At 43.3% G+C, this 11752-nt stretch overlaps 2 protein-coding genes across 3 annotated transcripts in view; both read right to left on the reverse strand.

Annotated features, from left to right (window-relative positions):
- Positions 1-48: 48 nt before the first annotated feature.
- On the reverse strand, positions 49-7257 carry LOC118421392. Of its 2 annotated transcripts, XM_035828655.1 has the most exons (11): positions 6932-7257; positions 5123-5288; positions 4769-4860; positions 4365-4489; positions 3842-3953; positions 3059-3399; positions 2682-2783; positions 2448-2514; positions 1968-2126; positions 1277-1376; positions 49-1062 (listed from the first exon to the last, which is right to left on the reverse strand). In XM_035828655.1, exons 1-11 carry the CDS (start codon positions 6948-6950, stop codon positions 360-362), a joined length of 1986 nt encoding a protein of 661 aa, XP_035684548.1. In that variant the 5' UTR covers positions 6951-7257; the 3' UTR covers positions 49-359. The 2 variants fall into 2 exon arrangements, with proteins under 2 accessions (XP_035684548.1, XP_035684549.1); XM_035828656.1 differs by lacking the exon at positions 1968-2126 and having other exon boundaries at positions 60-1062.
- A 1051-nt stretch (positions 7258-8308) lies between these two features.
- Positions 8309-11752, reverse strand: part of LOC118421307 (sphingomyelin phosphodiesterase 5-like) — a 3901-nt gene continuing 457 nt past the window's right edge. The window contains exons 2-9 of the mRNA XM_035828541.1: positions 11330-11671; positions 10875-10998; positions 10629-10701; positions 10347-10487; positions 10145-10234; positions 9594-9725; positions 9061-9185; positions 8309-8875 (exon numbers count right to left, since the gene is read on the reverse strand). Of these exons, the coding sequence (XP_035684434.1) occupies positions 8786-8875; positions 9061-9185; positions 9594-9725; positions 10145-10234; positions 10347-10487; positions 10629-10701; positions 10875-10886 (663 nt within the window). The 5' untranslated portion in view covers positions 10887-10998; positions 11330-11671 and the 3' untranslated portion in view covers positions 8309-8785. The remainder of the gene's footprint in view (positions 8876-9060; positions 9186-9593; positions 9726-10144; positions 10235-10346; positions 10488-10628; positions 10702-10874; positions 10999-11329; positions 11672-11752) is intronic.

Below are 11752 nucleotides of genomic sequence, written 5' to 3' on the forward strand. Positions count from 1 at the left end.
ATACTGTCACAATAAATGTAGATAAATTCATTACAAATTCATGTAGATAGCTTTATTGTATTTTGTGTAATGGCAGGTTAGCAACTACCACTTTTCTAGGACAACTAAGTGAAAGTTGCAACCTTTTCCTTTATAGAAGTCAACATAGTCAATATCCACAAAAATAGACACATTATGTTACAATGTGTTGCATTATATAGCTTTGACAGTAGTTCTTGAACGCGGTATAACCAGACACCACCGCTACCTAGCTAGTGAGTTTCGCCGAATGGCACTCTGTTAAATATAATGTACAGTTCCGAATGCACAATCGCTAGTATCAGAATGCAGAATCTTACTAGAATCTTTCAAATCTGTTCTTATTGACGAAAGTCAAACGACGGCGTGTAATTCTGTGTGGATCCGACAGATGGCGCATCCTTCGTCCTAGACTGTGTTGTGCCCTCGCTGTCCTGCGACGAAGTCTCAGAACCCAGAGCATCCCGCCCTCTCCTAACAGGTGGCGAAACGGGGTCTTTAGGAATAGGTATATCATTAACCCACCCGAATTTGTCTTTTCCCGCCGTTTTTGAGATGTCGGCGGTCCCGGGAAGGAGATCAGGAAGGTCAGTCAAAGACTGCTCTGGGAACGGAATGACAGTCCTTCCCGTGCTGGTGTGCCGCGTCAGTAAGTCGCTCCCACGGAAGGAGTAACGGTAGACCGTAGGCGTGGTGGAACCGCGGCTCCCTCCGCTTCTGGGCAGCGCCGTGTCGTCTGTTAACCGGCTCTGCCTCGAGGTGCCTGCTCCCGGGCGCCGGGACGACACCGACGCCGCCCACTCGCGGTACTCTGCCCACGATGCCATCGACAGCGCGGACACGGGCTTAGAACGGCGTCCGTATGTAGTGTCTGTCGTCCTACCGACTCTACTCGCCAAGCTGTCGTCTTCGCTTATGATTTCTAGACGGTTAGATGTTGAGGTTTTTGGAGGACTCTTTGCTCCGAAGGAAGCCGGCTGGTACCCGTTCTGTCTCGGCTCGATTTCAATTGACCGTGCACTCCGAACTGATGTTGACGCAGAGCTAATAAGTTTGAATAGAGAATAGAAAGTCTCAACGTTAACGATGCAAAATGATGAGAAAATGTCGACATATAAATAAATGACATATTCTGTACCAAAAACCTATACATATTGATATAAAAGAACGGTAGCGTTTTATTCTGTGCATACGTTTTACTTAGCGTCCCATCAGTGGACAGAACCTTAACCTAGTACATGTACAGTAATAAACCTACCCCGGTGTCAGTGTCGGTGAGTCCGTGGTGTCCAGCGTGGTACTGGACAGAAGATGTCGGGATCCCACCCACTGGTCCCGCACATTATGTAAATGGTCATCTGTGATGCGACAAAATAGTCAGCATTCAGTCATTGTGGGGTATCTTATCAATATCTGTACATTCACCTGAAATGATAATGATAAAATGGTTATTAGTATGCATGGTATCATATACTGTACGTATTCCGTGCTGCGTAGCCAAAGCCAGATCCATTATAAAGCCGTGGCGTCCATGCATCTCTGACCGAGCCGAGCATAGTACAATAGAGACAGTCAGGAAACAGGAATGTCCACATCATGCAGACTAGAAGGATACGTCTACTGATGATATTGCAGGATATAGAAGTGGGAGTGACATGTCCTCGTGGGGAATGAGCGTCTCGCTACATAGCGCTGGATTGTGATATAAAAATTCGGATCCGTGATATTGAACTTGTTTCAGGTGCACTTTCTGTAAACGAAAACTGAGCAGTTAAGCTGTCATTACCTGCTAGATACCCGTGTAAACTGTAGGTGCTGCTTGTCCATTTGTGCGTGTTCTGCGCGTGAGTAACTAGGAATGAGACCATTACATGCAGTCGCCAGTGCTACTTAGAAGTACTGGTATTGGTCAGTGACATTCAAGACACCAAGATGTCTGCCAGCGTCACCTGTCGGCGCGGATTGTACAGGGCAGTGTACTGTGGCCGGTCTGACGTGTCTGGAGTTATCCTGTCCGGGCGCCTGTATAGGAGAGTTCCACGCAGTGCTCCAGAGACTGAAGGAGTTTTGCGTCCACTGGTTGTGGACAGAGTGAAGATAAAGGCTGGCTAAAGGGCGGATAGAGTTGTTCAGGTAAGGAGGTTTAGACAGCACACAATTAACTCTGAGGTTAAATTTAAATAGAAAGGTAAAGGTAGTCTCAAAGCCTTTCCTAACTATCTTCACATTTCCTAATCCGTAAACATCAGGGACCTTACGAAAGATCTCCAAGCAGATGTATGGCCTCGAACTGTTCACTTTTTGCTTGATTTGTGCGTTTTTCTTTTTCTGTAAACTGACGAATTAAGACTCATGCGCACACACATACATCTGCTTAGAGGTGTCGAAAAATGTTCCATGCCGGCTGACGTCAGAGCGGAACAACTGACCTGATCCCGAGCTGAGGGTGTCCGATGACGTAGACACAGTGTCCACGGACGTCACACCCGGCTCCACCTAGCAACCAGAGGAATGAGAAGTTTTAAAATTATGTTTGGATGGCGTTCTTAAACTTTATTGTCCGACTTGAACTGAAAATATGTACATGGAATTAAGATCTATCTAATTGCCTTGAGATGAGCTACCGCGACTATAATGATGTCTCGGTCTCTATCACCACGTACCTTATGTTGTCGACGTTTCATTCTGTTCTTGTTCTTCCACCGCTCTACCCGAGCCCGTACCTCCACCAGTGACGTCACGTGCTGCAGTTCTTCTCGCTGGCGCTGGGAACGAAATAGGCGTTATCTATAATCAATAAATGGAACTCTTCCACGAATAATTGTTAAAGAACGCAATCTGTATCCCTTTAGAAATCGTGTACCTTTATGTCTGTTCTACATCAAAGAACGTAATCTGGATCCCTTTAGAAATCGTGTACCTTTACGTCTATTATCGTCACTGTTATCCTTTGACATTGTTACCGTAGTGTCTCCAGGGTTATCATTACTGTAACCATAAAAAACTACCATTGTCAAAGTTAATGTGTGTGATTTCTCACCAATGGCAAGGTGGCAAGAAGTTTCTGCCTTTCCTCCTCCTCGACGAGACCGTCCGGCTTCCTGCCCCAGCGCTCCTCGGCCGTCTCCGGCCTGCCCTCGGACCCCGCGCTGGCGGGCCGCCGCAGCCTGGCGCTGGACCGCCCGGTGTCAGACCGGAGCGAGCCGGCTGTGTCTGGTCTCAGAGAGCCAGCTGTATCTGGTCTTATAGAACCAGCTGTGAATGACTTTATCGAATCAGCCGTACCCGGTCTCAGAGAACCAGCTGTGTCCGGTCTCAAAGAACCAGCTGTGTCCGGTCTCAAAGAGCCGGTTGTGTCCGGACGGATAGATCCAATGGTATCTACAAGTAAATGCACATGGATGGAATTATCCAGAAATATTTTGACAGCATAATCATTCTTCTACTCTACGCAGAGACGAATCCACGTCATCAGAACCCCGACTTAGCGGGTTCGAATCTACATAAAAGAATGAGCAAATTATGCTGAGCCGTTTTTCTTATTCGGTTAGCTAATACATACTATATAGGTGATCAATTCAACCACTATTATACACAGATAATTATCATAAGGCATCTTTACTTTCAATTGATAACAGGTCATTTGTACACTAAAGTTGTGATCAGACAGCCATACTTTCAAGTTGACCCTAGGCCTTCTCCAGTTACCTCATTCAGCCAATGTATCGTAGAATCGTATGTATTTCTTGCGGGAAAATCACAAAATCTAGATTTACTTCTGAATGCCCAGAATTTGCTCAAGATACAAAATGTAGTTAAGTACCTTCCTCTTCCAGGTCAATCAGCTCGGTACTGTTCGCTCTGACCTCAGTTCGGCTGGCAGGACGACTCACGTTATCATGTCTCAGCCCTGACCGTAAACTGAACCTGGAGCCCTGTCAGGTAACATAGGTGGGAATACAGGCTGACATTAATAGTCATTACTATTTCTTGATATTAAAGCTTATAGATGGAAAAGCAATGATCACACGATTTTTGTATGTCACAGGTCGAAGAAAACTTCGGACCTTTCATCTGCATTATGACGACATGTTAACTCACGCCAAATAGTAATTACTCGAGCAATTAGATATGATTTTAACCGTTTCCAAAATCATATACAGTTGCTTGAGTAATTACTATTTGGCGTATCTTTCTACCTGGATGTCTAACCTTCATCAATGTGATAACTCATCATGAACGACGTTCAACATATCGAGTTGTTTTGATGTCATGGATGCCATAACTACCGCTGCATTCGAAATACAGATATTTTTTGTTGTGCTTAAAGACACTCTGTTCCCCACCTTCACACCGGCTGCCATCACCAGACCACGAAGGTCCTCCTCCGTGTGGCCGTCATGTCCATCCAGACGGGACGACTGGCCGCCATCTTGCCACGCCTCGTCAACTAACGGGGCCCTGTAGATATCTGATCGTGGCGAAAAGGAAAACATTATAGTATTGCATTTTGTATTGAATTTTGTCAAACACCGTTGGCTTGTAATAGTGAAACAAAGTTGTTATAGTGGTTTTACAATAAATCAGAATCATTTACAATAGATGTATGGGATCAGCCCATCGCTTGATGAAGTCAGTATAAGTAGACATAATGATATACCAGTTTCTGTCACCCACAGTATGGCAAAATGAATTGACATAAAGTTAACCATCAGGTAGCTCTGCACTGTCTGCACTCAAAATTATTTACCTGTCGACCTTTTGTTCTGTACCCTGGTGACGTCACCGCCAGGGATCCACAGTGTTCCCTTAACCTCATCTTCGTCGACAACTTTCTCAAATCTGTCAAATACACGTTATTTAGATACTTAAGTGTTAGAATATGAAACACCCAACTTATTTCAGTACAAACATGACAATTTGGCTACTAACAAGTTATGTTGCCTTATTGGTCAGTTTTCTACTGGGATGATGCGTAAATAGGATATTGCATTATGTATATCTCGTGTCCGCACTACAAGAAGCGTGACCATATTTGTTGAGAAAACTAGAACCGTACTCTTTTTTTCTGATTGAAGGCAGCAGAAGTGTGTCGACTACTTACCCTGTTCTTCCACAGCAGCTGCACGTCCGTTCCCACCATGCCTTGCAGAACGTCAGGTTGAGACAAATGAGTATGGTGGCGAACAGGAAGATACAGCCCAGTATGGTGAACACTGCTGGTACCGTCTGGATCCACGGTACTACTGCTGCACTGGTCACATTCGTCACTGGATAGCGAACGAACGGGATATACTTAGTAGTGTGATATTATGTGTTTTTAGCGAAGAAACGGGATATAGTGTGATATTATATGGTTTTGGTGTGATTTGTATTTTGGTGTGATTTGTATCTCTCTGTTATGTTCTATCTGACCCTTACCTTCCTTATGACCTCAATGAAAAGAGCTTCTTTCTTTAAATTACGGACCAGGATTGTTACATTCGCCGAACGTTAATGTTTTGAGTAGCGTTTGTTTGTATGAACGCTCGTCTGTATGTATACGTTTAATTTGTGTGAATAATCAATTTTCATGTCCCTGTATGGCAGTTTCCCATACGATTTTTGTAGTTGTAGTTAGCTCTTGTTTCAGATATAAATGCTTTTTTTTTTTTAGTTTTCATAGCAAAAGTTCATAGCAAGTCCAAAAGTTTCCGTCAAGTCATATATTATAACAGAACTAACTAAGGCTCACATATGGTGGTATTATGGGCGATTATTTCCTGCTGGTATTTTTCCAAACGATGATTGATGGCTTTATCAATTCCAGCGCACAAGTCACTCCCATATGCGGGCGGTAGACATCTATATCGATCCATCACAGGTGAGGTCATTCCTCCTGCCAGACAAATGTTGCCAACACAAACAGGAACAGTTGTTTGTCTTTCTCCTAAAGGTCACAGTTCATTTCATCCAATTGGTCTCGAAGAAAGAAGAGTGTTTGCCGCAGTACGTTTTCCTAGTAAATACCATTATTGTGGATGGTCAAAATGGGGAACGATTTCGGTGATACTGAAATTTGTTGTGGTAACTTTGTGAATTGGGAATTCACCGCTTTACCTTTTGGTCAATCCTTTGTGTTGATAGTTTGTCAAATGTATCGTCAAACATTTGTCAAGTCGTTCCAACAGAAAATATTTAAAATTCATCAAGCTTTTGTTGAACTAAACGTGCACATGTTCTGAACGGTATAGCACTAGTCGTAATAAAGTATTGATATTCATGTATTGCAGGTGTGCACACATGTATTTGGGATGGTCTAGATCTATGTCACAACACAGCCTTCAAATCAGAAAACGAATTATTTCTAGCTCATATCTTTTGATTTTCGAAGAGTGAAAAAATCACGCCATGTTTTCAACCATTACCGGAAGATCTAAGTATCGGTTTGTGTGTTTAGCATACCTAATCGTATCCCTGGATGACTCTGCTATGATAGCACCGTACTTACGCAAAGTGGGGCTTACGGTAAACGTATTGTAGTAGAACGTTCCGATAGAATGCAATCTAAAGGCTGCCGTCACTTACTTCGGTGCAAATGGCTACAGTTAATTGAAATACAATACCGAGGGGCTCTATTGACAGTAATCTGGACTTTTAGAAGTTTTAGCTTAGATGGCATGGATATAGGACTGTAACTACATCAAAAAGCATGTACTTTCATACAGACAATACTTCTTAATTTGTGCTCTATCCATCATATTCTAGAACAAATTGTAGGATGAAATTGGGCCCAGATCGGCAGAGGCAAATGCGTAAAGACATTGATAAAGGAAACAGATTGCGTGTCGCCGTGGTTTTACGCCTCTGTGTTGCTACTGTGACTGCCCAGGTGCCGTCACTGTCACACAAATGTGTACGGAAACATCCTCACCTGGCGCCGCCGTGCTCATGGTGCCGTCGGACGATTCACTGACACTGTGATGATATCTGAAATTCCAGAGTACCTCCGCGAGTTTTGTGTTAAGACATACCACCTTCGCGACTGTATCCTCGTCCAGTATTTGGTACGTCCCAAGATGTGGGAGATCGTCTTCTATTCTACCGTCTAACAAAAGGTCATGTTGCTGCCATGGCGACGTCTCGCCAAACGTGCCCGCTGTTTTCCAGGTGTACACACTCCACCCCCTGAAGTGTGTTCTCGGCAAAAACAAAATAGAAAAGGCGGCCTCTGGTGATGTCACAATTCACGTTATTCATTAACCTCATTAATCTTTATGAGAATGGAGATATTTCAGAAGTCATCCTGGAGAGGAAACAAATCTTTCTAACCGTAAATCATGTTAACAGGAACACGCTATAGATGATAAAGCACACCGGGACGAATCATTAACTGTTACCCGAGGTTTAAAGATGAAAGGTGGTCTGCTCTGACCAAACATTGCTGCATAGAAAGGAGGAAAGTGTGAATATTTGCCACCCCCGTCTGTTGTGTTATACATGTATTTTCTCCATGTATTATTTTACTCTTTCTGGTGCATTCATATGATAGGTTGACTGAATTCCAAATCTTTTGTTTGCATAATACGGCATGCATAATATGGCATGAATAATATGGCATGATTTCAGACCTAACATAATATAAAGTTCTCTACAATTTCAGTTGTTAGAAAACAGTTTAATTTGCCCCTGCATCAACAATTTTTTAACAAAAGCATTTTTATACTTTATACCTTATCTTATAAGCTTACATTTCCAAAGTATAGCTATAGCTAGTCTCTCGGTTACAGGCATGCTTCTGCAAGCCTCGACGCCTTATCAAAAGTTCCATCCCGACTTTACAAAAATCAATGCATTGAAGGCAAACACAAGCCACTAATCTTTTGTACAGGTTTACCCCTGGAGAGGCTTTTACCTTCTTTTAAGTGAATGTCAACCTGTCTACATACAGACGGTACCGCATTGTTCGATCATGACATCCGGACAAGCTACGCCACAGGGACCGCAAATATTGTGGGCTGTTGTTATTGACTGGGGTGACATTGAGGTTCGGCCGCTACCTGACTCCCTGTGTTCGCTTTTGTCCCGCTACGATTGTTAGCCCCCTATGTACTAAGGAAACCCACTAATGATACATACACATCTATCGTGGGGATTGACAGGAATATTTTATTGTTCAGACAGGTTGCTCAAGGGAACTGGGAGCTTTTATAGCTACACAATCATATGATGTTTATTTGTGCGTCGTGTAAAAATGTTTAATTACATAACATATCTTCGACGTGAAATGAAATTAGTTATCACATCAGAAAATAGACTGACGTTTGGTAAACATTCTCAACACACTAATGAGATGTACACCTCTGAGATGTTGGTCGATCACCTTCTGTTTAAAGAAGGGTCCCTGAAGAGGTCACGCAGAAGAATTAGGAAGAATTGCACTGTATATCACACGTACGGATATCATAACAATCCTGACAATGACGTTGGTTATGACACTTTGATCTTATTTGTTTGTGCCTTCTCTATATTTGAACTCTGAAACCTGACTATCGTTTGTTTTAGAGTTCTACACCCGTACACATGTGTGTGTAGCACATATCAAGGTATGCTAACCTGTTATAACATTCTGTCTCTACGAAAATATTTTACTCATCGAACTATTAATTCCACTTGCTAGAACACGTACAACATTTCCTCTCTGTGGTATTGGCCCTGCCTTCCCCATAAATCGTGTGAACATGATAATGATAACCTCTTGGGGGTTTGATGTTGCGTCACGTGCACGTCACTTCCGTCCCATCCTAAACGTGAGACAGACGGAGACGTGGTCCGTCAGCCCCGCGAAGTGCGTCACTGAACGGTACCGTACAGGGGTCTACAACAGAACAGGTAGGAAGTCAATTTTCTGATGACGAAGAAGTATAATCTCTTTACAAATTTAAAACAACGTTTTGTTTTGCATTTGCTACTTGCCTCTTGACACTGTAAAAAGGGGCAATCAAAATTGGCATCAAAGTTAAAGCCTTCGTAAATAGGGTTTAAGAAAGACGTAATACCCACCACGGTACACCCGCCGCCTAGCGCGTCGGTCCTGTACAGCACCTTGTCCACTCTCACCCTGCCGGACGTCTCGGGCACATCGTCCTCATCGTGTCTCACAGCCTTCTCCTCCTCCCACACCATGTCTGTGAGTACAACAGTGAAACAGGTCAATGGGAAGTTGGGAACCTTCGTCCAATGAGGCACGTTTGCAGCTTCATCACATGATCAGATAACGTTGGTTACAACTGAACTACAAGCGATCGGCCAATTAGTCATACTATCCCCAGTCACTCAATATCATACAACCCCAAACGAATGAGCACAACAGGACAAGGTGAACTTTGGTCCAATGGCGGAAGATGCAGCTGCATCAAATGATAAGATAACGTGACTGGTTACAACAAACTACAAGCAATCACCCAGTGCATCATAGTATCCCCACCCGCCCAATGATATAGAATAACCAAAACGAATGTCACAAAAGATGAACCAGGGACAGCAGATGCATCTGAGATGACAAAGATAATCTGAACCAGTAGCAAAAGTCGTACCCATTGTGGGATTTCTGACGGTAGCGTCCAGTAGGTACCTGCCCTGGAGGTGCCGCTGCCTCAGTGTGGCCGCCATTCGCCCATGGGTGGAGATGGCCTCGTCGTACAGAACCACCTGCCGCATCTCTGTACCTGCAACAGTGGAGATGGGGAATTTTGCCATAGCAAGATTGCTTTCACTCATTGTCTCTCTGCTTTCGGTAAACCTTACTGACACCCAAAGGAAGAGAAATTTGACTCACGAGTTAGATGTATATATTAAGTCTTTCTACGGAGAGGGAAAGAGGCCATTTAATATTTACATCAGAACCCATCAACATTCCCTCAACCAAGACGGGGGCCGATACCGACTTCCAAGCACCTTTGAGCCACTGCTGTCGTCACAATTCCGGTCTGGATGTGTGAAATAGGCTTTGGGTCATTTCATCCTGTAAAGGATCATAACCGGACTGATCGAAAGCTTGTTAAAGCGCTTTATTATGTGCACAGACAAGTTTTAAATTGTAGCATATAGTTGATTACAGATGAACTTACATTCAAGTATAGCTCACCTATTGTCCACGGCTTGTCCCGCCCTTTCTGCAGACTGCACACGTCCTGATAAACATCCATGAAGGGGTGGGTCCAGGAGCTCTTGTACCCTGACATCAGGCATGGAAGGAAATAGGAATGCTTCGAATATTGTACATCTAGGAAAATAAAGCCATAACATAGCTATATACGAGAGACAGCTCCCATTAAGTTTGTAATCACCTGGTGACATGTTGTCGAAATTGAAATCTCCACACACCACGTCTACGGCGACCGTCTCGTTCCCAGTTTTCGTGGACAGGCGGAACTCTTGTAACCAGGTTTGCATCAGAGTGAGCTGAGTCGTCTGGACGGGCCGCGTCCCTGTAGGAAAATAAGTGATGATATTCAGATCATGTTTGTCATACTATGGAATTTTAATGTTTTCGTTTTGTTTACTACCAAAAGCCTGTTCGGAAAGGTAGAAACAACATAAATTGCAGATAAATATTAACTGTTTCGCACCTTGGTACGCCTGGAGATGCGTTGTTGCAACATAGCCCATAACGTCGCGACCATGGCTTGTCCCAAGATGTATCTGAATGGAAAAGCGGAACATCAAAAGAGTTGTTAGTAACCGCGGCAAATGGTCTGTCAAGCGTATGTTTGAAAGTACCTTTGAAGTATTTTTGTATCATTATTCAAATAATTTAAGTCTGTATTGTACCTTAAAGCAATACACATGATTAACAGATATGGAATTTTTCTCACCTTGATCATCATCAGCCCTTTAGCAACATAGACGTCCTGTTTGGTTTTGACTCTAAACGGCTTGAACTCTGCTGCCAGAATTGGGTACTTGCTTGCAATCAGAAGTCCTGAGTTCAAACCCCACCTATGATATAACGTAAAAGAGATACATAAAACTTATTGACAATGATTCTAGGTAGTGATATTCAAAAGAAAAGAGAAAATTTTGAAGCAGGTATAAGACATCAAGAGATAGCGAGAGAAAAGATGTCCTTTAAGTTTCATTCCAGACTTTAAAAGAATACATCTTGCCTATAGGCTACATCATGAGTACATCTTGAACATACTGATTTCATTGTATAGATGACATCGGCGCGCACAATTTTCGTTTGTTTCCAAAAGATTTTCGACCTTACTGTAAATCGTATAAAGCGGCTGTAAATGAGCACATATCTGCCGTAAATTGCAAAACTAACTTGTTAGTAAAGCTGCAGATTCCGACGTCAGAAATGACGTAACCGTAACATTTCAGCAGCTCCTTAGTCAGCCTTCGTGACGCGTCGGAGTAAACACTTCCTGGAAACAGAAGACGTCTACATTCGGCGGGAAAGTGGAGTCTACCGACGACTGGAACTCCTCACTTGTACCGTACCCGGATGGATCTAGGGTACGTTTGTCTGATCGTTGTGTCTGTGACTTGACAACGCGCTTCCCCACTTCTATGGTCCTCCATTTTGAGTGACATAAGTTGTTGATCCGTGCCAGTGAATCCGGTAACAGGCAAACGTTAGCTGTCGCTACTGTAAAGTCAGTTGGAGCTACGGAGAAACATACAACGTGCTAGTAGTTGCTGATACGGCATGCAACAATCACGATATCAAAAAGTATCGTCGTTATGA

Source organism: Branchiostoma floridae, chromosome 8, assembly GCF_000003815.2.
Source record: "Branchiostoma floridae strain S238N-H82 chromosome 8, Bfl_VNyyK, whole genome shotgun sequence".
In the NCBI taxonomy this organism is placed as follows: Eukaryota; Metazoa; Chordata; class Leptocardii; order Amphioxiformes; family Branchiostomatidae; genus Branchiostoma; species Branchiostoma floridae.

Bases quoted from the DNA above. Each gene is read 5' to 3' on its own strand.
- LOC118421392 (XM_035828655.1), bottom strand. The intron at 3,954-4,364 runs GTGGGGAACAGA...GTTACCTGACAG, and splicing joins TGATGGCAGCCGGTGTGAAG to GGCTCCAGGTTCAGTTTACG. The intron at 2,515-2,681 runs GTACGTGGTGAT...TCTGGTTGCTAG, and splicing joins TGAAACGTCGACAACATAAG to GTGGAGCCGGGTGTGACGTC.